Raw genomic sequence first — 22,963 nt, forward strand, 5'->3', positions numbered from 1 at the left:
CACAGGCAAAGCGACGTACGTCTACGTCGCTAGCCTGAGAGGGTTCTAGGGAGCGAGCGCGCGCCGCCGGTGGCAGGCTCCTGTGCGGTCACGGACCCCCCCCGCGCGTGTGCCCGGCGGATCCGATGTCCGCCGGGCACTCGTGATCGTCCGTGACACCGGAAGAAAGGCAGGCGGCTGATGTAAACAAGGCCGCCTGTCATTATTCCCTGTGTAAGAATGGAGATCAGACGGTTCTACTATGTAGGACCGTTGATCTCTGTTCTTACACCAGTAGCCATGTCCAATCACAGTTAGAAGCACGCCCCTAGGACACACTTAACCCCTCCCTCTCCAATACAGTTAACCCCTTCACTGCCAGTGTAATTTTTACAGTAACAGTGCATATTTATAGCACTGATTACTGCAGTAATGTCACTGGTAACCCCAAAAGTGTCAAAAATGTCAGTCAAGGGTCCGATCTGTCCACCGCAATGTCGCAGTCCCGCAAAAAAAATCGCATATCCCCGCCATTACTCGTTAAAAAAAATGACAAAAATCTTTCCCTTTGTTAGTAAACGCGATAACTTTTGCGCAAACCAATCAAAATACGCTTTTTGCGATTTTTTTTTTTTTACCAAACATATGTAGCATAAAACAAATTGGCCGAAAATGTTAAAAAAATTTGATTTTTACATTTTTTTGGGAATTTCATATAAAAAATATTGTTATTTTTGCAAAATTGACACTCTTTTTTTGTTTACAGCGCATGATCAAAAAATCGCACAGGTGATCAAATACCACCAAAAGAAAGCTCTGTTTGTGGGGAAAAAAGGACGTCAATTTCATTTAGGTACAGCGTCGCACGACCGTACAATTGTCCAATAAAGTCAAGCAGTGCCGAATCGCAAAATAGGCCCTGGTCAGGAAGGGGATAAAATCTTCCGGGGCTTAAGTGGTTAAAGCGGCTCTTCGGTTATTATTTCATCTTTCCATCTATTAAAACCTCTGTCCTTGTTGTTTTAACTTTGGATAGTAAAACATTTTTTTTCTGCCAGTAACTACCTTTTACAGTCTACTTCCTTTTTCTTGTCTGGTAATTAGCCTAGGCTAATGGCATCATGCACAGCTCTCTCTCTCTCACTCTCGTGAGAGTTTGCCGGCAAGGGAGGGAGGGATGAGTTATAGGACAGCCAATGAGAGCTGCAGAGCTGGAGGGGGCTGGATGAGAGGGGAGATAACCGGAGACTGCAGAGATCCATGAGTATTTAGGAGAGTGAAGGCAAGCAGTGGTGTGAGTATGTCTGTCTGTTTATATATATATATATATATATATATATATGTAGCACCCTCCTAGCTAGGTGCTAGGAAAACCCATAAGGGGTGACCTGCCTGCTTATCAGGGGGGTCTGATTGTTCAGCTAGGCTGTCATGTGTTCCCAGGTGTGCCTGTTGAGCTTGGGGAGTCTCCCCACTGTGTCCAACGAGGACTCTTATTGGGAAGTGGAGGAAACCTGAACAATAGCAAACCAGGGCTTGTATCTATCTCAGAGCGCAGAATCTGCCGCAATGCATCCTGGGATGGGGTATAAGTCTGAGGGGAGCCCATGACCAGGTGTCTTTGGCAGGAAGAAAAGTCCCAGGAGGAGGGTGACGGCTGTCTCTCCTCCTGTCAGCACTAGAGAAGGTGTCCTTGGAAGGACAGAAGGTTGACCTGAGCTGCAGAGAGGGATCCAGTGTGCTGAGGACCGAGTGGAACTGCTGGGGCAGAAGTTTCCAGGAAAGCAATATCGTGAGTACTGTAAACTGCCCAGGGGTCTGCCTAGGATAGGGGACCACTCCAGAAGGTTGGAGGGATCTAGGAGCCAGCTAACTAGTAGAGAGGGCCTGGAAAGCTGGTGCCAGTGATTAAGCCCTGAAGATGAGTGTGTGTGAAAGAGGGTGCCGGTGCGGGCCCTGAAGTGTTAAGCAATGCAGCAGTCTTACAAGTAGCTACCTCAGTGAAGAGGGGTAAAGGAAGCTTTAATTAGGACTTTGTGCCACATCAAATTGTTAGAAGTCAGTTCAGCGTTAACAGACAGCAGGTCAGCGTTAACCAGCATCAATCAGCGTTGACCGGCATCTAGCCAGCATCAAGTCAGCGCCAACGGGCGTTTTTCAGTTGTCTCACTAAAATTGTGTATAGTTGAGCCAGAGGAGTATCCCACTAATCCCTTCTCCCATCCAAGTTCAAAATAAATACAAAAAAACCCCAAAGATACTGGACCGTTCCTTGTCTCAGTGCTCACACTTGGGGAACATGCTTAAATGTGCTGTTGGTACTAGCGGTAACCCAGGCGGACCCACATCCAGCAAAATGGCTGGGAATCCTGCTATATATATATATATATATATATATATATATATATGTGTGTGTGTGTGTGTGTGTGTCTGTGTAAATCCAGGAAGTGAACAGTCAGCAGCTTCAACTGCCCACAGTTAAAATGGCTGCAGCCAGACTTAGTGAAGGGAGATTTCTGCAGCATATTTGGCAAGTACAGAATCACAGTATATATAAAATAATATGCAAAGTGGTTGGAGGGAAGCTTCAGAATGGCAAAGATGTTTTTATTACAAACTATGTGCGCAGACTGCAGTTCATCTTTAAAGTATAAATAAAGGCAAAATGTTTTTTTTTTTTTTTTTTGATGGAGAGGAGAGGAATTAGGATCCCTGTATGTTTTTGCTGCTGTCTGTGACCCGTTAAGGCGATTCACCTTCCCTATTTGTAAAGTAATAGAGGGAAAATCTTCCAATAAGAACAATGGTTCTTGGGACCTGAGGGTCCCAAAGGAATTCCTCTCATTTGCATGGACTTCTTCTCACTTCCTGTTTGGTTATGGGACAGGAAGTGAAATCTTCAAAATGGAACACAGTTTGTGAAAAAAAATCTGGCAGGGGTTAAAACCCTCCCGTGCTCTATCCAAAAAAAAAAAAAATGGCCATAGTTCTACTTTAACACGGCTTGTAGATACATAACCTGCCCCTTGGAAGCAACCTCCCTACATAGCATTGATTTGTTATATCTGTTTGATCATTTAAAAAAAAAAACATGTTGTTCATGTCTGAAATGTAGAAATTTAGAACTGCCCTGTGTCTAGCGCACAATTCCTGTGCTATCTTAACCACTTGCCGACTGCCTAACGCCGATCTACGTCGGCAGTCAGCCCCTCACAGGCAAAGTGACGTAGGGCTATGTCACTAGCTTGTGAGGGTCTAGGGAGCGAGCGCGCGCCCCCGGAGGCACGCTCCCGCGTGGTCACGGACCCCCCCCGCGCGTGTGACCGGCGTACCCGATGTCCGCCGGTCACTCTGCGATCGGCGGGGGAGAGGGAGAAAGTCAGGCGGCTTGTGTAAACAAGCTGCTCGTCATTCTCCCCTGTGTATGAAGGATGATCATACGGTTCTACTATGTAGAACCGTTGATCACTCTTCATACATCTGAAGCCACAGCCAATCACAGTAGAAAGCACGCCCTTAGGGACACACATAGCCCCTCCCTTTAAAAAAAAGTTAACCCCTTCACTGCCAGTGTATTTTTACAGTAACAGTGCATATGTATAGCACTGATTACTGTAGAAATGTCACTGGTAACCCCAAAAGTGTCAAAAATGTCAGTCAAGGGTCCGATCTGTCCGCCGCAATGTTGCAGTACCGCAAAAAAAATCGCAGATCGCCGCCATTACGCGTTAAAAAAAAACAACAAAAATGACAAAAATCTTTCCCTTTGTTAGTAAACGAGATAACTTTTGCGCAAACCAATCAAAATACGTTTTTTGCGATTTTTTTTTAACAAACATAGGTAGCATAAAACAAATTGGCCAAAAATGTTAAAAAATTTAGATTTTTACATTTTTTGGGGGGGGAATTTCATATAAAAAAATGTGAAAAATATTGCTATTTTTGCAAAATTTACGCAATTTTTTTGTTTATAGCGCGTGATCAGAAAATCGCACAGGTGATCAAATACCACCAAAAGAAAGCTCTGTTTGTGGGGAAAAAAAGGACGCCAAATTCGTTTAGATACAGTGTCGCACGACCACGCAATTGTCCGTTAAAGTTACGCAGTGCCGAATCGCAAAATACCCCCTGGTCAGGAAGGGGGTAAAATCTTCCGGGGCTTAAGTGGTTAAGGAGCGTAATTAGCCCTCTCAGTTTGTATGTTGGAACTACTTAAGATTAGCCTTTATGTTGTAAATATGGGAGTGTAAAGCAGATAAGAAGTAGTTAGGCAAAAGAAAACTGGGCAGGGCTGACAACACTCATTTCACAAAAAAGTTGTGCAGTGACGAGCTGAACATAACTGGGTTTGGTTTGGAAAGATATTCCAAACTTTACTGAAGTTTGAATGCAGAATCCACAAGTAGGTGGCCTTGTTCCATTTCTGTATGGAAAAAAACTCCCAGGAGATTTGTCATTTTGGGTAAGGGAAACTTTTAAATAAGTGAACCCACAGCACCTTGGTGCGTCTCGGTAGTGTGGACAGGAACAGAATCCTGAATCCTCATTGTGAGGGACAGTACTTAGCACAGAGAAGACTCCTTCAATACTACGATAACTCTGGTGATTAATACAGGAGCATGGAGCCAGTGCAATTTGCTGAAATCACAACTCTGGTATTCCATCAAGGAACACTAACCTGGGTAACTGAAGCCAAACTCTGGTAACACGTCTTGTCAAATGCTTATCTGTTGTACTAATAAGCCTGATCAAGACCAATATAAAATACTTCAGAGCACCATACGGTGTGAGTGATTCCTCCCAACAAGGTACTAAAGGTATGCCCCCTCTTCACTGAAGGAAATATACTGCAAAGTGTTTGTATTGCATTGATGTACTACATATGTTTTTTTTGTCCTTATATACACTTTAAAGTATACATCCATTCTGTAGCAGAATTTTTGGCGAAAATAAAAATCATCCCTTGCATCGGGGCTCTATAAAGGTAGCAGAAAAAAGGACTTTTACTTACCTCATCCCTCGCTCCCCTGGAAGCCAGTGCTCTCCTCTTCTCCCTGATGCTCCAGGTTTTGGGCTGTCCCTTGGGGACCTCACATACAACCCAGGGCTGTAAGGCATGCATTGTACTTAATGATATCAGAGTGCCTGCAACCACAGTAGTGCTTAAGTGAAGAGGATGCTGGACCCAGCTACACAGCATGGACAGCATGGACACAAGCCCATTGAAGCAGGAATGAGGCAAGTAAAACATTTTTTTTACTGGTACCCTAGGAATAAAGGATCATTTAACTCTTGTAATGAAGATGGAGCCCCCTTTGTAAGGAAGCATCTTTCTTTTCCCTGGAGTTCAGCTTTAAGTTAAACTTTAGGATAATTAATTAAGGATTAAAATGGCTTTAGTAAATAACTAATTAACCATGAGTGAATGGAAATTTCCCATGATACCATGCACCTGCATTCAGAATATTAATTCACAATCTTCATAAACACTCTGTGCACAAAATGTAACTTTGCTCCTATGCTTTTTTATGCTTTGCAAACATACTTAAGCATAACTATATTGATGGTCCTTCACAATTGTATCATACAAAGCGTGATAATATTATCCTAATAATCTCCTATGAGCTCATATTGAAGCACTTGCTCTCTACATCAATACGTCAATAACTCCTTATCCCTGACACTGTGTAGGTGTCATTTCACTGGCATGGATGCTTGTTAAACAAAGAAAGATTCAGTGGCGGCTGGTGCTCAAAATGTTTTTTTTTGGGGGGGGGGGGGGGGGGGGGCAAACAGAAAAATGTAATAGGCATTGCTTCGTGGCAAAAAACGCAGTAAAACAATTGCATGCCCCAATCAGGCATGCCTTAGTTGGTGGTAGATTCAAAAGATATTGTACAATCAGATTTTATAATATATGGTAAGCTGGAGGCTGGCTATAGATGGATCAGTGTCTGATCAAAAAAAAACTGAGCAGATCCTACCATCCACACAGCTAAGGTCCTTTCTGCTGAGACATCTATGTTAGTGGAAGGAAAAATATCTGCTGCTTTGATAGATGTTGATCTTTAAATGACCATAGATGGATTGAAACTCACCCGGTCCTTGCAGAATCAGTCAAATTTCTATCCATCTATGGCCAGCTTTAGTGGGTCCTGTGTAAAATCCCTGTTTTCTTATACCTAGGAAGATTACTAAGCCTCCATATACATGGGTTATTTAGGGCCCATTCATATGCAGCGCAGATATGTGTGTCCTGTGCAGGGCATTCTGTTATCAGCACGGGCATGTACGGGCGCTGTGTGCGTCCCAGTCCCTCATTCTTTTCTTTTGGAACCCACTCCTGTGTGTCATTAGTATACAGAGGCTGTGTCCATGCGGCCTCATGTCCCAGTAGATATGAATGGGATGCTGGCATAGCGATGCGCACAACACCTATGTACCCCCCCTCCCCCCCGTGCTCATAAAAGACAGCCCTACATGGGAGACACATTGCTTGCACCTCTTGTGAATAGGCCCCTACTAAAAATAGAATGTGGAAGAACAGTGGTCTCCAGAGCTATATCACTGATATAAAGTGTGAAAGTGTGTTACCTGTTAGCTGAGTAGTTAGTGGCAGACTCAGCAACACAGAGGGGAGAGGGCACCACAGACACAGAGGGAAGAGGGCACCACAGACACAGAGGGGAGAGGGCACCATTCAGCAGCACAGACACAGAGGGGAGAGGGCACCATTCAGCAGCACAGACACAGAGGGGAGAGGGCACCATTCAGCAGCACAGACACAGAGGGGAGAGGGCACCACTCAGCACCACAGACACAGAGGGAAGAGGGAACCACTCTGCACCACAGACACAGAGGGGAGAGGGCACCACTCAGCACCACAGACACAGAGGGGAGAGGGCACCACAGACACAGAGGGGAGAGGGCACCACAGACACAGAGGGGAGAGGGCACCATTCAGCAGCACAGACACAGAGGGGAGAGGGCACCACAGACACAGAGGGGAGAGGGCAGCATTCAGATTGACAGTAGGGCTGGAGAGGAGGGGGTGAGAGGAAAAGAGCACAGGAGGAGAGGGTCACTACACAGACAAGGAATGGGCTCCTACATCGTCCAGAGCAGGGAAAGAAAAAAAAAAAAGAGGCTGGGGGAGGGGGGGAGGCGGAGCTTGTGATGTCCATGGGACACTCTTAAAGACAGACAAAGTAAAAGTGACAGAAATAAAGCGAACGGGGAGGGAGAAGCCGATGTTCAGGCAGAGAAGCAGGAAAGTTATATGCATTGTAGATCAATCAGGAAACATTGATGTCCAATGCCATCCCCACCTCATGTGCTGCACCTGATCCACTCTATTGCTGAGGGAATATTACAGTGCACTGTGTGCAGGCAGAGGGAAGGTACGAACATCTAGCTTAGATGCAGAAACAAAGCTGCTCTCTGTCTACTGTGTTGCAGCATATTCCTTAATGGGCATGGCTGTACCTGGCACACTGCGTCCTCTTCCCACATTACCCGAGTGAGTCCTGTCCCGCTCTGCTCACTGCATGCGACGCTAGAGGAAGGGAGGTGTTGTCATTAATGATGTGCCCGCCCCCCAACACTAGTGATCCTTACACTGCACTCTCCAAAACATCGCCCCTATGACATCAGACGTCCTGATTGGTCCAGGCTGGACCAATCACAGCACGGCAATCATGAATGGGAGTGTTCGGGGCGCATCCCTCTGTGCCCCGAGGGCACTCTAAAAGGCCACCAATCACCTTACAAGCAAACAGGCACATGATGCCAAAACCCCCACCCCTCCCATAGCCAGCAATGTGTCCGGCGCCCCGCTGTATTAACGGTACACTTTTTTTTCATGCCAATTTTACACAGTGACTAGCCTTTGGGGGCGGCGCCCCTGCGCCCCCTATTGACCAGCCGCCACTGGAAAGATTATCAGTTTTTGACAAACTTTTTCTTTTTATGTAAGGTGAGGTAGATCTCATAAATGACATTTGTAATGCAACCATTAAAGCAACCAGTGTCCGGTATGTGTAACACTTTATGACCTTGTATAATATCCTCTCAGGTGTTGTGACAAAATGAAGGCTGCACACCAATGATGCACATTCTTTCCCAAACAGCATAAAGCATGTCCCGACTGGAGAACTGCCTATTTATTATGTTTCACCCCCATGGCCTTATTTTTAGAGATCTCTTTACAATTAGGGCCATGGGGTGAAACGGGTAGGGAGGGGTGGCTCTCAGGCAGAGGCAAGCTGCATGCTGCTTGTTTTTATTAAGAAGTGATGTCATCAGCGTGCAGCCTTTCGTTTTTAGGATCGGGGATGGGCCCCTGCTAGTACCTGACATGCCCACGGAGAACAAGAGACTAAAGCTTCTGGCATGGTGCTGCTTGGTTTGGACCTTCTCAGATATGTTACACCCTTAAGAGTTTTACTTTGAGCATTGTTGCCTGAAAACATATTAAAAAAAACATACCTTATAGAAGAGCTTTAAAACCTGTGTTGGTGGAATGTGGGCTTGTGTTGATGGCATCAGTTTAACATAAGTTTGATATACTGTATCTCTGAAAACATTCAGAATTTATTTACAGGTGCATTTGACCTGCAATTGACCTGTTTGAAGGGGGTTTTGTATTTCCATAGACTTGTACGGTAATGCAAAACGTGTCCAACGTAAGCAAAAGCCCAATGACGCTTGGTACCCTTACTTTTAATCCATTAACCTTTACATTAAACTTTACATCTATTACAATAACATAATTAACAACATAACCAAACAAAAAAGAACAAAATAAACCCAATCTTTACTTTCTCCATACTGATCTGTCCAATCTCACATTGTTCCATCTAAATCGTATCCATTCCACCAAAGCTCTGGCCACTGTGTCAACTATAATCTGGGAATTACTTAAGACATTCTAGTTTATTGGTAAGAAAGATGTTACCTCTAAATGCTGTACATGCCACATAGGTACACCAACAAGTGCTGCTATCAACCACACGATACCTGTAAAAAGATTCAAATATTATAATACTTATGTAGTTTTAGTACACAGGAACACTACACAAACAGTTATACTTTTTTTTTTTTAACACAATGCTTACATTCCTTGTAAGGAACTTACCTGCATCTCCTAGATTTCCATACTTGTGTGTGTAAATATCTCCTAAGCTCCTTTGTAATATATTGTACACATGTCCTTGTGGCAGGGCACGCTCCCACCCAGCTTGTTCTTTACCTCATAACCGTAGTACTACGCCCGCAGGAGTTGCTGAAGTTAGGGTTCCCCACTGCTGCACAGCCAGTCACACCACATTTTCTTTCATCCGAACACAGAAAATTAGTTATTGGCTTGTTTTGTTGTTTTATTAGGAGATGATAACATGTATGGGGTAAGGGATTATGGGATGTCCTGTGTGACAACAAATGGAACTTTAGGGACAACTTCCTCCTTATTTACAGCTTCCTCTTCTCACTTCCTCCTACACACACTTGGTTCATCTATGTACATCTCATGCTGGTTCACTCTTGAGGGAGCTAGCTGTATATTGTTACTTCAGCAAAGGCTCATTACAGGCAGGAACTCTCAGTCCCTTTGTTGAAGTAATACATGTGCAGTTAACAACATAACGCATCTCCTTCTGCTTTCCTGTGGCCACTGATCCCAGTTCAGCTTGCTTGCAGATAGCTACAGTAGCCCACCTGGCTACCACCAGCCGCACCTGGCTGCTCTTCTTCCCAGTCTTCCTGACTGACTCTCTGCCTCAGTCTTGCCTGACTGACACACACACATGGAGATTCCCCAAGGCAAGGTTGTATGAAGACTTGGCACACCGCTGTCTTCAGAAGAGACCTGCTACAGATGGCAGTCTCTCCCCTTGTCTATCCCTGCACTGTACTGATTTACTCACTGTCTCTCCTTGCTCTCTCCACTGCCTCTCAGGCTTGAAACTCTCCAACTGCCTTCTGTGGTGGGTTCCTTCCAGACCAGCCTCCCAAGCTCCAGCCCAAGGTAACCCCCCCCCTCACAGTGGGGGTTCGTTAAGGTCCACTAACAGCCTCTTCTCAGCACTGATTCTTAATTTTCCACCTGAAATCCCTGCTGGTATGATCCATGTCTATATTTGGGTGGTCTTAGTCCCTGCCTGGACCACTCCTGGGGATTGGCTGAGGGTCCATACATATTCATGGCAGCCCCTCCTAGCCTTCACCCACTAGTTCCAGAACATTCTCCAATGTCCTAGAAAAAGGGGGAGGCACCAGAGAGCTACCAGCTCTAGCCTTTAGTAACCTTGACCCATATTTAATGACTCAGAAATGACCTACTCTCCCTACTAGTAGTGCACACTAGAGGGTGCTACATAATCTCTAGTTCTTCATTGGTAAATTCCATGTGGTTTGTGGCTTTTCCCTTTGTTTTGTTATTTGTCTCTTCCTGGTGACCTGTGACCATTGCTGCTGGTTAGTGACTTGGGAGTGACCATTGCTCTTTTCCACTTCTTGTTTGGTCACATGGGGGTGACCTTTGATCCTGATCTCTGATTTATTTTCTGTCCTATTTAAAATAATTGTTGTTCTTTTCTGACTTGGTAATGCTAAAGTTTAGTTTGCTCTGTGTATGTGTCTGCTATGTGTTACTTTTGAATTTCTGAGTCAGCTTGAGCCTTGACCTTTTTCAGTTTGCTGCCCAATCTGCCATTAGGGATTTAGCTCTGGTTTGTGTACCAAGGTTTCCGGCCTCTGGCTTATCCCCAACAATTATTCAGGAGTAACCTTGTGTACTACATCCTGCTCGCCAGCAAGGTAATCATGTGGTTTGCAGTCTATGATGGCTAGCAGCACAAGTCCATCCACACCATCAGTGGCCCCTAGGAACACCTCTTGTAGCATCCTCTAGTGTGCTTCTAGTGGTAGTACAGGCAGACCATAGTCTGGTCCAGAGAAACCTAAGTCACTGAATCTGGGTCAGGGTTATTAGAGTTTAGGGCTGGATGCTCATTCAGGCAGCTCTCTGGTGCCTCCCCCTAGAATATTGGAGAATGTTTTGGAACTTAGTGGTCAGATGCTGGGAGGAGCTGCTCTGCATATTTGGAGGTCCTTGACCAATCTCCAGGAAGTGGGCCTGGCAGTGAACCAAGGAGCCTTTAAATTTTGTGATGCCAGCAGGGGAGTCGAGTGGAAGATAGAGAAGCAGTGCTGAGGGAGTCTTGTCTGTGGCCCATGAGGGACCACTGCCAAGGAGGGCATTTACCTCAGGCCGGAGCTTGGGTGGCTGGCCTGAATACTACTACAGGAGACAGTTGGAGGAAAGCTTTCCAGGGAGGCAGCAGGAGCAAAGAGAGACATCAGCATGGTGCAGGGACAGACAAGGGGAGAAACTGCCAGCTGTAGCAGATCTCTCTTTAAGACAACTGTGTGTTTAAGTCTTCATCCTACCTTGTCCTGGTTGGTCAAAGTCCTCATTGTGCTAGTCTGGCAGGAGGACTGGGAAGAAGAAGCAGCCCACTGTTCTTGTGCACTAAAATGTCTATTAGCCTCCTTATTATGAGTTGTTTTTTTTTTTTTCACAGAAGAAAATTTAGACATTGAGAAAAAAGAAAAACAAAAAATGTAAAAAAACAACAAGGAACATTGAAACAGGTAATTTAATAAACTAAAAAATCCTAAATTCAGCAAAAAAAAACTCTAGTTTCAATATGTTTTTATTGAAGGTAGATTTTCAAACAGAAAACATACAGCCTGTAAGGAAAATATTCACATATATAATATAAAACAGTAAACTTTATAAAGAGAATAAAAAGAGAGAGGAAAAAAGAAAAAAGGGGGGGGGATCAGGGGAAAAGAAGAAGAGGACCGGGAGGTGGAATGCTGGTACGAGTGGGTACTATTAGGAGCAATAATAAGTGATAGACAATAAGTTTTAAAGGCAACCCGTAAAGGTAAGGAGTTACAAACTGTAAGGCCATGGTACATAGCATCAAGAAAATGTAGTTATTACAGAAGAGGCTTGTTAGACTAACACGACGCATGGGCTAAACATTACTGTATCAGGCAAGCATAAGTCCAAATTTTCATATATAGGTTAATATGCGATGTCAAATGTTCCGTGAGCAATCAGGATGTTGGAGCCAGGGAGACCAGTAACGGTAGGATTTATTTAGGAGAAGGTGAGCAAAAAAAAAAACTCTAAATAAAGTAAAGTAATGTTATTGAAATGAAATGAAATTATAGCTAGCAATCAGCGCTCAATTTACTTCTGTAAATTATGAATTTTAGTTGCTTGATTACACATAATACATAATTACTACAATTATTAAATTAATCCTCTGGTTTTATGCTGAGCCCTGTGTGGTTTGACCGTAAACTCAGTATGAAGGGTACTCTGCCAATCTGAAAAGAAAGTAACTTTAGAAAGTTCTATAAATCTGGTGAGTATAATTTGTTTTTCTTGTTCAACAAGTTTATTGAATATTTTCAGTAGGTACAACAAACAGAGTAAACAGATGCACAAAGTATAAAATGGTTACAGGTGGGGGGTAACCTTGGAAGCATCCAACTTGGAAGTCAGGGTACGCGATGGAGAAATTAAAGTGAACAGTTGCAACAGAAGAGAGTTGGACATGCACGAGTAAGTATAAAGTATCAAGGTAGGGAGAGGAAACAAGAGTAGAAGGGGTTTTATGCTGAGCCCTGTGTGGTTTGACCGTAAACTCAGTCTGAAGGGTACTCTGCCAATCTGAAAAGAAAGTAACTTTAGAAAGTTCTATAAATCTGGTGAGTATAATTTGTTTTTCTTGTTCAACAAGTTTATTGAATATTTTCAGTAGGTACAACAAACAGAGTAAACAGATGCACAAAGTATAAAATGGTTACAGGTGGGGGGTAACCTTGGAAGCATCCAACTTGGAAGTCAGGGTACGAGATGGAGAAATTAAAGTGAACAGTTGCAACAGAAGAGAGTTGGACATGCACGAGTAAGTATAAAGTATCAAGGTAGGGAGAGGAAACAAGAGTAGAAGGGGTAGGAAGCAAAGGGGTGGTCAAGAGGGGGAAGGGGAGAAGAGGGGTAGTTCCCAGGGATAGAGTATAATTTGTTGCATTTATCAATTAACAAACTACAAAGTGCATAAACAATAAAAGCTGATTTTCTCTGCACACCAATTCCTGTGTTTTCATGCATAAGCAAGTCATTTAGCTTTTTTTCCACATCAGAAATTTTGCTTTTCAGCTGCAAGTCTTCCATGAGGACCATTTCTAACTTTTACTGTAGATGGGTGTACCACGATCCAAGGTAATTCAGAAGCAGCAGCCAGCAGCCAATGGAAGGGGGAGACACAACTTGCATTCCCCCTATGGGTTCTCATCAGAGCTGGCTAACATAGCACCAGCATTTTATCGGCTGCCACCTCACCAGCATTAGCTACATTAGAATGTTAGGGAAAACCCAATATATATGCCCTCTCCCCTCTCAAACTGACATTTGTCAGCTAAAGGACCATGGCTTCTCTGTGTTGTGAGAAACAGGTGCAGCTACCACAATGCAGGCAGGGCCCAATGGCGGCTGGTGCGTTGGGGGCGCAGGTGCGCCGCCCCCCCCCTATCCATGCATCCGGCCCCCTAATCTACATGCGGGGCGCCGGACGCATGGAGTTCAATGGGGCTTTTTTTTAATCACCTGATTAGAGCCAGAGGCTCTAATAGGCTTCAGAGAAGGGTGGACCCGGGGCGCAGAGCAGTGCACCCGAGCCCACCCATTGTGTGACAATAGCGAAAGAAAATTCGCTATTGTCACACGGATCCTCCTCCTGGCCAATCAGGAAGCAGGTCCGAGACTCGCTTTCTGATTGGCTGAAAGGCGAACACATGCCATTGGCCGAGGCATTGATGGCATTGATGGGGGCACGCTGGTCACTGCATTGATGGGGGCATGCTGGTCACTGCATTCATGGGGGGCACGCTGGTCACTGCATTGATGGGGGGCACACTGGTCACTGCATTGATGGGGCGCATGCTGGTCACTGCATTGATGGGGGGGCATGCTGGTCACTGCATTTATGGGGGCACACTGGTCACTGCATTGATGGGGGGCATGCTGGTCACTGCATTGATGGGGGGCACGCTGGTCACTGCATTGATGGGGGGGCACGCTGGTCACTGCATTGATGGGGGCATGTTGTAGTAACTCAGCATTGAATGGGGGCATGCTGTAGTAACTCAGCATTGAATGGGGGCACGCTGTAGTAACTCTGCATTGAATGGGGGCACGCTGTAGTAACTCTGCACTGAATGGGGCACGCTGTAGTTACTCTGCTTTGAATGGGGGCACGCTGTAGTAACTCTGCATTGAATGGGGGCACGCTGTACTAACTCTGCATTGAATGGGGGCACGCTGTAGTTACTCTGCTTTGAATGGGGGCACGCTGTAGTAACTCTGCATTGAATGGGGGCACGCTGTAGTAACTCTGCATTGAATGGGGGTACGCTGTAGTAACTCTGCATTGAATGGGGGCACGCTGTAATAACTCTGCATTGATGGGGGCATGCTGTGGTAACTCTGCATTGAAAGGGGGCACGCTGTAGTAACTCTGCATTGAATGGGGGCACGCTGTAGTAACTCTGCATTGAATGGGGGCACTCTGTAGTAACTCTGCATTGATGTGGGCATGCTGTGGTAACTCTGCATTGAAAGGGGGCACACTATACTTTGATTACTGAAGGCCCCTTTCACACTTTTGTGACCTCAAAGTCATGCAATTTTTTGCCGCAAAGCAATGCCTATTCGATTTTTTCTGTTTGCCCCCCCCCCCCCACAATTGTGAGCACCAGCCGACACTGAGGCAGGCCCATCTGGCACTTTATTATCTTTATATTTTTATTTAACCATTCTTCTGGTAAATTAATAGTCTTTTCTGCTTTTTTATTATTCATTTAAATTATTTAAATAAAGTATTTTTTTTTCTTTAACTGTTGCTTAACTGTAGATTTCAGCTACCTATATAGTCATTTGCAGGTTACAGGGGTGGCTCCTGCTGAGTCACGTTTCTACCACTACCCAGTCACTCCCACTTCAGCTGCAAAGCCAATAGATGGAGGTGTACACATGGCACAGCATGACGGCAAGGCAAAACTGATGCCCCCTTTTGTGCTTTTGACCGGCTGAACACAACCTATTCACCAGAACGTGGCCAAGTCACAACCACCTTTCAACCTTTTGCAATGCATGTGTCTGTGGTGCAGTGATGTGGGTTTTAGGGGTTAAAACATAACACCTCCCCATTGCCAGTCAAATGTCCTCTGAAGAGTAATCCACCACAGGACCACTCTTCAGAGGGATAAAGCTTGTGTAAACTAGCCCTTACTGTGTATCCACTTGAAGACCAAACCTTTTCTGCCACTTTTTGTTTACAAGTTTAAATATTTTTTTCTTTTTGCTAGAAAATTACTTATAACCACCCAAACAGTATATACTGTTTGTTTTAGCACAGACCCTAGGGAATAAATTGTCAATTTTTGCAATTTTTTAGGTCATATGGTATTTGCGCAGCGGTTTTTCAAACGCAATTTTGTGGGAAAAATACACTTTAATGAATTAAAAAAACAAAACACAATAAATAAAATGCAAGAGGGATCTTGCGAGCTACCATGCTTGTTCACAAATTAGTGAAAGGGGCAGCTGCTGACACTGTTCACAATCCCATATGCATGTGCAATATACAATCAATTCAAAAGTAAGTGCCACGCCAAACCAAAATAAAATAAAAATATATACTATGGGTGCGTGAAATAAATATGATTAAATGCAAACAAAATCCTTTGAGAATATAAGTGAACTTATATTGCCTATACGTGCAAGATGTTTTCATGTAATAATAAATTATACTAAGGTGAAGTTCATAAATATTTGTAAAAGCGTGAGTCCATCAACAAATCAAAATTCCATATGAGGCTTTTAAATCTGGATTATCCATCCAGTAGTGCTCCAAAACCATAAATCAATGCGTCACTACACTCCCCAGTGGTATTATTCTCATCCCAGGGAGTGTGACCCTACAATTAAGTATGGTCAAACTAGCTTTTGAGCCTCTCCTGGGCTCCATCAATATGGATCAGGATCTCCCAGCATCTATATTAGGTCAATTAGGCCGCCAGTAGGTGTCATCAGGTGCCTGGCTGATGCTGTCCTATTCTGGAGGTTGATGTAAGGCTCCTCTAAAGAGTCTTTTATGGTTGAGTGACTTCTGACTCCTCCCAGCACGGTGACTGGACATGAAGGGGGAAATCTCTCCTAACTCTCGGCTTCTATTCCTCCTGCTCACAAGTGTCCACAGTCAGGGAAAAGTTCCCCTTAAATTGTCATTCCACCTTGTGGGGGGGGGGGGGGGGGGTCCTAGGCCTGCAATGTGCAGACTGTAGACATGAAGCTGATTTTGCTATGACCTATGTGAGGCTCTTCTCTGTCTCTCCTCTGTGTCCCCGATGGAGGATGGAAGCTGTTTGTCCTGGCTGAGAGGTGTGAGGGTTGTTCTGTGTCTGCACTCTGATGACACTGGCGGGGAGGGGGTTAACATCAGGAGTGATCAAAGGGTTAAATGTGTTCCCTGGGAGTGCTTGCTAACTGTGGGGGGGTGCTTTGACTGGGGGAAGACAGAGATTCGTGTTTCTGCTTAGCAGAAACACAAGATCTCCATCTTCCCCTCTCTCAGAACAGAGGTCTGCCTTGTTTACATAGGCAGACCGCCATTCTGCCTGTCTCGGTAACCCTGATTGGCTCTGATTGTCTCCCGCTTTGTCCAATCACGGCGGTAGTGGGTCACTGGCAGCGCGCACCCCAGACTTGAAGAAAGAAATCAAGTACAGGTACGTGGTTTTGCACTTAAGGGCCGCCCTGCCTCAGTATATGTATGTGGGGCTGTCCCAAAGCAGTTAAAAGCAAAGTGTGGGCACTAGTGATGGACGAACATTGGCCGGGGCGGTTCGCGAACGTTAGCCTTTAGGTCATATTTGCAGCCACAAAAGACTTACTAGCTAAAGACTTTTCTAAATCACCTAGAACTGACAGCAGCCGGTAAATACATGTCAAATACATATAGGGTTCATTCACACAGTGTCGGCCATTCCAGGCCCCAAAAATTAGCCCACATGCGTTTACCTGACAGCTAAGATCTTTGTATTCTGTGGCTGAAGGTACATTAGGCATTCACAGGATAAATAAGTAAGTGTCGGCCATGAAAGGCCCCAAAAATTAGCCCACATGGGTTTACCTGACAGCTAAGAACGTTGTATTCTGTGGCTGAAGGTACATTAGACATTCACAGGATACAGAAGTAAGTGTCGGCCATAAAAGGCCCCAAAAATTAGCCAACCTGGGTTTACCTGACAGCTAAGAACATTGTATTCTGTAGCTGAAGGTACATTAGGCATTCACAGGATACAGAAGTAAGTGTCGGCCATAAAAGGCCCCAAAAATTAGCTCACATGGGCTTACCTGACAGCTAAGAATGTTGTATTCTGTGGCTGAAGGTACATTAGGCATTCACAGGATAAATAAGTAAGTGTCGGCCAGTATAGGCCCCAAAAATTTGCCCACATGGGTTTACCTGACAGCTAAGAACGTTGTATTCTGTGGCTGGAGGTACATTAGGCATTCACAGGATAAATAAGTAAGTGTCGGCCAGTATAGGCCCCAAAAATTAGCCCACATGGGTTTACCTGACAGCTAAGAACGTTGTATTCTGTGGCTGAAGGTACATTAGGCATTCACAGGATAAATAAGTAAGGTCAAGCCTGCCCACCCAGTAGTCAAGGGGTTCATCACTCCTCAGAGCGTCCACATCGGTCGTTAACCCGATGTAGTCGGACACCTGTCGGTCTAGGCGTTCCCTGATGCTGGACTCGGAGTACAGCTGTGGATAGGTCGGCTGAAAGAAGGATCTCATATCTGAAGTGACCAACACATCTTCAAACCGCCCTCTTCTTGCAGGCGCTGTTGGATTGCTACCCGCAACTGTCTCTCTGTGACTGGAAATTCCTCTGCCAGCGCACGCAAAAGCAGAATGCAGCATTTCTCCCAGCAAGGCCTGGAAGTGCTGTATTCTGACTGCCCTCTGTGATGGTGGTAACATTTCCGCCATTTTTTGTTTGTACCGGAGGTCTAAGTACGTTGCCACCCAGTACTGGCCCTTGCCCTTTATGCTTTTTATACGGGAGTCCTCCTTAAAAAACTGGAGCATGAAGGCCCCCATTCGCACTAAACTGGACGCGGTGTAGTGGCCTGGCTCCAGCTCATCATCCAGGATAATGTCGTCCTCGTTCTCCTCCCCCCATCCACGGACAACACCAGGTATCCCAGACAGGTTTAAAGCATGCTCTTCTTGCTCCTCCTCATCCACCCCGGCACTATCCTCCTCTGACTCCTCTTCAAACTCCTGTTGTTGACTTGCCTCAGATGGAGTAGCACCCCCTGGGAATTCATCCAACATTGCGACTTCCTCATCTTCCTGCTCCTGCTCCTCGATGGCTTGATCAATGACACAACGCAATGCACGCTCCAGAAAGAAGGCGTAAGGTACGATGTCACTGATGGCGCCCTGGCCGTGACTGACCAGTTTGGTGATTTCATCAAATGGCTGCAGAAGTCTGCATGCGTCGAGCATGAGCAGCCACTGGTGAGGTGAAAAAACCCCAAGCTCCCCAGAACCTGTCCTGACTCAGAGTTCATACAGGTAGTCATTAACTGCACGTTTCTGCTGGAGCAGCCTATCAAGCATATACAAGGTTGAGTTCCATTGCATTGGGCAGTCACAAATAAGACGCCTGACGGGCAGGTTGTGTCGCCGATGAATGTCAGCAAGGCGAGCCATGGCTGTGTAAGATCTTCTGAAATGGCCCGAGATTTTCCTGGCCTGCCGCAAGACGTCCTGGACCCCAGGGTATTTGGCAACGAATTGCTGCACCACAAAGTTCAGGACGTGTGGCATGCATGGCACGTGTGTTATTTTGCCCTGTTTCAGCAGATTGGCACCGTTGTTGCACACCACTTTACCAACTGTCAAATTGTGCGGTGTCAGCCACTGATCTGCCTATAAACACAAAGCTGAAAGGAGTGCAGGACCAGTTTGGCTCTTGACTTCCAGGCACAACAGACGCAATGTCTCACCTGGCATGTGGAATAGGTTCTGGGGATCTTGGGCAGCGCAGCAGAAGAGATGGTGGCAGCGGAAAAGGAGGAGTCAGCCGAGGAGGAGAGGGAGGACAGAGTAGGAGGAGGAGAAGAAGGGGCAAGCCTGCATGCAATCCGTGGCGGTAAAACCAAATCTACACGGGTGCCACGGTTTACATGCTTGACGGTTCACCCAGTGGGCAGTAAAAGTGATATACCTTCCCTGCCCGTGTTTTCTAGACCATGTGTCTGTGGTCAGATGTATCTTGGCACTGACACTGTGTGCCAGAGATACATTCACTTGCAGCTGAACATGGCCATACAGCTCTGGAATGCCCTTCTGCGAGAAATATTTCCTGCCTGGGACCTTCCATTGTGGCGTTCGAATGGCCACAAATTTCCAAAAGCCCTCCGAGTCCACCAGTTTATATGGCAGTAGTTGGCGGGCTATCAGTTCCGACAAGCCAGCAGTCAAACGTTGGGCAAGAGGGTTATCCCGCTTCATTATTTTTTTACGCTCTAACATTTGGGCCACGGAAGCCTGTCTTTTTCCAGAACAACATGAGGACGGCATGATGGAAGGTGGAGTGGAGGACAATTGTGAGGAGAGAGGAGAAGGAGAAGAGGCTGGATGGTGAGAGCCTGGAGTGTGGCTTTGTGGGTTCTGACGGCGTTGCTCCCACTGGGCTCGGTGATGGGAGTTCAGGTGCCTTCTTAAGGCGGTCGTCCCTAAGTGAGTGTTGGGCTTACCGTGACTTTTGCGTTGACTGCAAAGGCTGCAGATGGCAACACTGTTGTCAGCAGCGGACACATTAAAAAAAGCCCACACTGCGGAGCCATGTGTCGGCGTCCTGGGAGTGCCAGATGTGACTGTACATGGTTTATGGCTCGCTCCTGATACATTTTCAGTCTGCTTTGTCCCTCCTGTGCAATGCAAGTTCCGCCTGCTTCTCCTCCCTATCTGCTGGTCCGTCTCTCCCTCTGAACTCCCCTACTCTTCCTCTCTTGTGGCCACCCATGTAACGTCCATAGAGACGTCATCATCCACGTCACCTTCACCTCCACTAACATTCGAGATCTCGGAGTAGGCAGCAACAGCGGGGACCAACCTCCTTGGGCTGATCTGGGTACTGCCGTCAAACTGCTGAGTGGCGGCTGTTGCTGCCTCCTCTTCCTGATCCGATGCCAACAATGGCTGCGCATCGCAAATGTCTTGTGATGAATCGGAAAATAATTCCAGTGACTCAAGCGGAGGGTATATGGTGGTGGTGGTGGTGGTGTCTTTGGAGGTGCACACAGCAGAGAGTGAAGAGGGTGCAGATAGAGAGGATGAGGAGGGTGCAGAAGAGGAAGGCTGAATGAGCCACTCAACCAAGTCTGGTGCGTCCTTTGACGTAATCGAACGCACCTTCTGAAAATTCACACTTTGGCTCCGGCCTACTGCTCCTGCGTAAGGGCCTGCCTCTTCCTCTGCCTGTCATTTTTTTTAATTACCCTGTGACAAAAGTCTCTAGAGAAGCGCAGTATATGTGGAACAAGGTATATAACACCCCGCTTCAATCTGTGGTATTGGGTGGCCACTGGTTTACCACACCAGTTCTACAAATAATTGGCCAGTAACTGTTTTTACTGTGTGTAGCACAGTTAACGCAGCAAAAGAGGCCAAATCTTTGCAGGACTAAAATACACTCTTATAAAAGTATACTGTTAAATAACACCCCACTTCAATATGTGTTATTGGGGGGTCACTGGTCTATCACACCAGTTGTACAAAAAATTGGCCAGTGAGTTTGGCACTGTGTGTAGCAGAGTTAACGCAGCAAAAGAGGCAATATTGTTGCAGGACAAAAATACACTTAGACAAGTATACTCAGATAACACCCCACTTCAATATGTGGTATTGGGGGGACACTGGGCTATCACACCAGTTGTACAAAAAATTGGCCAATGAGTTTGGCACTGTGTGTAGCAGAGTTAATGCAGCAAAAGAGGCAATATTGTTGCAGGACACAAATACACTTAGACAAGTATACTCAGATAACACCCCACTTCAATATGTGGTATTGGGGGGCCACTGGTTTATCACACCAGTTCTACAAATAATTGGCCAGTAACTGTTGTCACTGTGTGTAGCACAGTTAAAGCAGCAAAAGAGGCCACATTTTTGCAGGACTAAAATACACTCTTATAAAAGTATATTGTTAAATAACACCCCACTTCAATATCTGGTATTGAGGGGCCACTGGTCTATCACACCAGTTGTACAAAAAAATTGGCCAGTAAGTTTGGCACTGTGTGTAGCAGAGTTAACACAGCAAAAGAGGCAATATTTTTGCAGGACACAAATACACTTATAAAAGTATACTCAGATAACACCCCACTTCAATCTGTGGTATCGGGGGGGGGGGGCACTGGTCTATAACACCAGTTGTACAAAAAATTGGCCACTAAGTTTGGCACTGTGTGTAGCAGAGTTAATACAGCAAAAGAGGCAATATTTTTGTAGGACACAAATACACTTATAAAAGTATACTCAGATAACACCCCACTTCAATATGTGGTATTGGTGGGCCACTGGTCTATCACACCAGTTCTACAAAAAATTGGCCAGTGAGTTTGGCACTGTGTGTAGCAGAGTTAATGCAGCAATAGAGGCAATATTGTTGCAGGACACAAATACACTTATAAAAGTATACTCTGATAACACCCCACTTCAATATGTGGTATTGGGGGGCCACTGGTTTATCACACCAGTTCTACAAATAATTGGCCAGTAACTGTTGTCACTGTGTGTAGCACAGTTAACGCAGCAAAAGAGGTCACATTTTTGCAGGACTAAAATACACTCTTATAAAAGTATACTGTTAAATAACACCCCACTTCAATATGTGGTATTGGGGGGGGGGGGGGCACTGGTCTATCGCACCAGTTGTACAAAAAATTGGCCAGTAAGTTTGGCACTGTGTGTAGCAGAGTTAACACAATAAAAGAGGTAATATTGTTGCAGGACACAAATACACTTATAAAAGTGTACTCAGATAACACCCCACTTCAATATGTGGTATTGGGGGGCCACTTGTCTATCACACCAGTTATAATACTTTAAAAGTGCTTTTGTCACTGTTTGTAGTATTGCTGCAGAAACGCTCAACACACCAGTCACAATGCTGCACAGTGCACAATACAAATCCACTATAATATGCTTTCTATATTAGAAAGTATATTATAAGTGGATTACACCCCTATATAGTGCACTGCACACCTATAACAAATACCAGTCCTTAAAATTACTTTTGTGGACCTTAAAAGAGCCATTTGTGTCACTGACGAATCTGTCCCTGGTGCACACAGCAGACCTCTCCCTACACTGACAAAAATGAGACAGTACACCTATACCAAATACCATCCCTTAAAAGGACTTTTGTGGACCTTAAGAGAGCGATTTGTGTCACTGACAATCTGTTCCTGGTGCACACACTAAACCTCTCCCTACACTGACAAAAGAGACAATATAGATAGAGTACTGTACACCTATGCCAAATACCAGCCCTTAAAAGGACTTTTGTGGACCTTAACAGAGCGATTTGTGTCACTGACAGTCTGTCCCTGGTGCACACAGCCAACCTCTCCCTACACTGACAAAAAGCAGAATGTGAAATGGCCGCCATATAAGGTCTATTTATAAGGTAGGAGGTATGTCCATGTGCTGAAATGTTTCAATTGGCTGTCCCGTTCCACCTGATGGCTGTGTCATGGGTCAAAATTCTCATCAATGTAAACTAATGTGGCCGCCGAGAACAACGCTATATGTTT

The 22,963-nt window shown here is 45.3% G+C and overlaps 1 protein-coding gene across 1 annotated transcript in view; it reads right to left on the reverse strand.

The window, feature by feature from the left end:
• QRFPR (pyroglutamylated RFamide peptide receptor) overlaps positions 1–22,963 on the reverse strand; it is a 114,730-nt gene that overhangs the window by 22,704 nt on the left and 69,063 nt on the right. Inside the window, exon 3 of the mRNA XM_082247956.1 lies at positions 8,936–8,997. Coding sequence (XP_082104082.1) covers positions 8,936–8,997 — 62 coding nt within the window. The remainder of the gene's footprint in view (positions 1–8,935; positions 8,998–22,963) is intronic.

This window comes from Pelophylax lessonae (assembly GCF_965119305.1).
Source record: "Pelophylax lessonae genome assembly, chromosome: 1".
Lineage (NCBI taxonomy): Eukaryota > Metazoa > Chordata > Amphibia > Anura > Ranidae > Pelophylax > Pelophylax lessonae.